The sequence below is a fragment of the Carya illinoinensis genome, chromosome 3, assembly GCF_018687715.1.
Source record: "Carya illinoinensis cultivar Pawnee chromosome 3, C.illinoinensisPawnee_v1, whole genome shotgun sequence".
Taxonomy (NCBI): domain Eukaryota; kingdom Viridiplantae; phylum Streptophyta; class Magnoliopsida; order Fagales; family Juglandaceae; genus Carya; species Carya illinoinensis.
Window position 1 is genome coordinate 36376237 of NC_056754.1, and position 4564 is coordinate 36380800.

The 4564-nt window shown below is 36.2% G+C and overlaps 1 protein-coding gene across 1 annotated transcript; it reads left to right on the forward strand.

Annotated features, from left to right (window-relative positions):
* The first annotated feature begins 671 nt into the window (after positions 1 to 671).
* On the forward strand, positions 672 to 4330 carry LOC122304154 (60S ribosomal protein L11). The gene is made up of 5 exons (XM_043116242.1): positions 672 to 833; positions 933 to 1040; positions 1188 to 1230; positions 2139 to 2334; positions 3899 to 4330. Exons 1-5 carry the CDS (start codon positions 831 to 833, stop codon positions 4095 to 4097), a joined length of 549 nt encoding a protein of 182 aa, XP_042972176.1. The 5' UTR covers positions 672 to 830; the 3' UTR covers positions 4098 to 4330.
* Positions 4331 to 4564: the final 234 nt, after the last annotated feature.

Sequence of the window (4564 nt, forward strand, 5' to 3'; positions counted from 1 at the left end):
AATTAAATTTAAATCCATTTAATATTTTATAGATTAAATAGACCAAATCTACGAGACCCAAGGCCCTATTTGTCTAAGAACTCCAAGTCATGCATGTCTTCATCATCAATGTTCACTAGAATTAAAATTCTACATGAATCCACTTCACGTCAAAACCTTTTAAACCAACAGTATGTATACCTGCTTCTCCTACGTGAGAATATTCCAAGCCAGGAGCAAGCCCCCACCGAACCTTCCTCAAGTTGCCGGTGAGTTCTTCCTTCCCCGCTGTGATTACAATTCTATATCATTTTTCTTATGTAAATTCTGCATTGAATTAACATGACACAAATATCTATTTCATGTTTGGATCTGCTATTAAAAGTAGCCCAATTCAATCGGACACGGCCCAGCTCATCCCAGTCCAAAGTGCAGAACGCTCTCTCTTTTTTTCAAATTTTCTCTTATTTTTTAATGAGAAATACATTAAATACAAATAAATATAATAAAAGTTAATTTATAAATTAAGTTAATTTTTTATAATATATTAAATTATAAAATTATTTTTATCATAAAACAAATCTGAAATATAATATAAATTTATAAATTTATTTTTATAAAATTTATTATAACGGCATCACTTCTCATTCTCCATTCCTGATCTATAGACTATAATCGACTTTTCGACAGGCACATATTCACACAAGAAATTTCAGTACTAAGGAGGGCATTGTCGTCAATAAAATCTGTATATAAAACGCTCAGGCAAAAACCCTAGCCATCCGTATCAAGCTTCCTTCCTCTCTCTCAAGTTCGGCTGCTGCAGACTCTCTCTATCCCCAACTACTCTAATGGTCTCCCTCTCGCCTTATCTCACTCATTTCCACTGTATGTCTCTGCCAATTTCGAATCTTTTCTAATTCTGTTTTTGTGTTTTTGTTAACGAAAAGCAGGCTTCCGAGAGGAAACTGAATAATCCCATGAGGGAAATCAAGGTCCAGAAGCTCGTCCTCAACATCTCCGTTGGTGAGAGCGGTGATCGTCTCACCAGGGCCGCGAAGGTATTCTTTCATTCAGTTTTCCCTGCATACATTCATTTCTGTCCTTACCCGCGGTCCATGAAAGTCCCTTGATGCCCACCTTTTCTCAAACGAAAATTTATATATTCGCTGTTTTTGTCTAGGATCTCATGCTTGTTTCATATGCAGGTGTTGGAGCAGCTCAGCGGTCAAAATCCAGTGTTCTCCAAGGGTAAGGTTTTTTTTGGAGATTTTCATTGTTGCTTGTTTGATGGGAAATATTAGATCTTTGGTTATTTAGGAGTAGCGTGAGGTTCTCTGGCGTAGTTGTTCCGAGTTAGATAAAATTTATGTTCGGGTATCGTTATTTGTGTTGGGCTTCTTGAACTTGGAAAGTTCAATATTCTTGTTCTTATGGTTTCCTTAGAAATCAATGGCGTTTGTGATTTGTGTAGCCGCTGAGAGAAGGCTGCAAAAGGGAAAAAAAGTTTGCACCCTTTTATTACTTTTTGTTTAGGATCCAAGAGAGTTAAATTACAGATTGGGTAAATGGAGCCTAATGGGACTAACGTTGGGCTAGTTTATTTGGTTTTCTGGTTTTTGAAGCTCTGAAAAGTAAATGACAAAGTTCTGATTTTTGAGTTTTTTTTCCACTCTCAATAGCTATTGTTTGATATTTTCCCAATTTTGGTAAGGCTCTGACGTAAAATGTATGAAAAGAATATTTACTGTTTGACATTTTCAACATCAAGTACGTGAACAAATGATCCAACAACACGGTGCATTCTAGGCTTGTTTTCTTGCAGCTAACGCAATTCCAGATTTCAAATATTATATATTGATTCAACTAGTGTGTGTCTGTCTTTTTGGTTTAAATTTGAACATATTTGCTTTGGGCATACAAAGTTTAGCTGTTCGAAGGTTCATGCCTTGGTGAAGTTCCTTGTCAATAAAGAACTTCTCACTTTTGAAACAGGAGAAATTTCGAACCTTAAAAATGTTACAAGTGAAAGAAGGCTCATGAAGTGATGGCTTATGTTTTTTCTTCTTTACTAGACTCATTCCATGTGCTTATGTATTTGGTATCTTTGATTAATTCTGTACTGAGGTTTATTTTTATTCTCTGCCCCAAATTGACAGCAAGGTACACTGTGCGGTCCTTCGGTATTAGACGTAATGAAAAGATTGCATGTTATGTCACTGTTAGGGGTGACAAGGCGATGCAGCTTTTGGAGAGTGGTTTGAAGGTGAAGGAATACGAGCTGCTGAGGAGAAACTTCAGTGATACTGGGTGTTTTGGCTTTGGTATTCAGGAGCACATTGACTTGGGAATCAAGTAAGTTTACATGTCCTGAAACATGAGTTGTATGCCTCTTACTTTAATGGTTTGGGCTTTCATTTGTTTGTTGGTGAATCAGCCTGTGGTAAATTTGTGTAATTTGGAAATTGCCAAACTTGAATTTGCAGTTGCACAGCACAAGCTCTCTCTCTCTCTCTCTCTCTCTCTCTCTCTCTCTCTACCTATATATATATAACTATATTTTTTTATCAAAAACTAAAAGAAATAAAGCACCTGTCCATCAAAGAAATAAAACTATCTAGAATTTTTTTTTTAATCAGTAAACAGGAACTTTGTGATGAGAAATTGGAATAGCCCAAGTACATGGGAACATATACAAGTGCAACACCAGTGCATGATTGACAAAACCATGTAGAAAAATTTATCAACATAGTGCGTGCTCTTTTCCTTTTGAGGCTGCGATCTTGGAGAAGTCTATAAGGAACCCTTTTAGGGCTAGTTTTGGTAACCAAGTATTCAGTCATTTTCTGATATTTCCTTCTCAAACAGACATTTTCCAATTTTAAATCTTCAACTTTTTCATCTAATCATTACATAATCATTACGACTTTCTCAAACTTCTAAACAACACACAAAATAATACTACCTTTTCAAATTTCAAAACAAAAATAATATTAAAAAATTAAAATCAAACAAATTTTTAACTTTATAATGTTTTTATTCAACCTTTTCTCTCTCCCTTCCTAAAACCAAATAAAACAACTTAATCCAAACAATTTCACTATTCACAGAATTCTCATCTCATCTTACTTTCCAAACATGTCCCAAGTATCCAAACAAGCCCATACAGAAGCTCAAGCTTGTATTTTCTAATTCCTTGCAGTGTTTTTGATGCATCATTGTGCTCCAGCATTGTTGTAATTTAATTGATGTTGCCAAAGTTGGTGTCTAGCTATATTTGATCATGTTTATCATGAGGTTGAATTACTGTATGGGTTATCCAATACTAATAGCATGAGTTTGTTGCACAATAAAATTGACCAATTTGATTCCGTCGCCCACTATTCTTTTACTGTCTGTGATGGGTAAGGTGTTGTGGGGTGTGGAGGGTTGTAAAATAGAAAAGGGTGACATGGTAAAGATACGAGATGGCCTGGTAAATTTTTCTCCTTGGATATGGCATCACAATTTCATCTTTGACCCTTTCAGGATGTGTATTGTTTCAGATAGGATGCGATGGGACTCACAAGTTGTGTATGGAATGGGATGGGATGGTTAAATAACCACTCTATACTGGTATAGTGTATGGGATGTTAGGTTACATCCTGTAGGTGTTTCTCTTGAATACTTTGTGTACTTAGTTTACACCCTTTGTGGTTAATAAAATCCTCGGTTACTTTTTAAAACTGTTTTCATCGTGTATTCTGTTCTACATACAATTTATGGTTGTTGCAGTTCCATTGTTGAATCCATGTTTAGCCGACCTGCACATTTGTTTACCTGAAGGTCCTTGCAATTGTGCGATAAGGATACTGTGATTTGGATTGCAGGCATATAATTCCATTTTTTTAATTGTTCATTATCGTCATTATCGTCTCAGGTATGATCCTTCAACTGGAATCTACGGTATGGACTTCTTTGTTGTTCTGGAGCGCCCTGGTTACCGTGTTGGCCGTCGTCGCAGATGCAAATCTCGTGTTGGAATCCAGCACAGGGTCACAAAAGAGGATGCCATGAAATGGTTCCAGGTCAAATATGAAGGTGTGATTCTTAACAAGTCTCAGAATATCACAGGTTAAGCTGGGAGATTCTTGGGAAGATGACCCAAGTTTTGAGTTAGGTTGATGTCATTTAGACCAGTGTCCTTCACTATTATCTTTCGTTTTCAAAAGTTTTGAGAAGATCATGGGATGTGTTTTCTGGACCAGAATCTGTTAGTTTATTTGTTCCATATATTTTCAGCGGCACTATCCACTATTGTGATAATTTTAGATAATTGATAATGAATGGTTTGGATTTGGGATTTCATGCATTAAGCACGTGTATCAGCTTAACTCTTCAATCAAGTTCGTTTCGGTATAAATTCGGAATTCCTGCTATTTGATGACTGATTTCACCGAGCCCGTAATTGCTGAGCCTTGGAGGATGCGCCATTCTGGGTGGCTCCAAAATCAGGGGCGGCTGAATATTGAGGCTATATTGAGGTGGTGAAATTTTATTTAACTTTGAATTTTTAATGTAATAATAGGATGCATATTGTATTAAA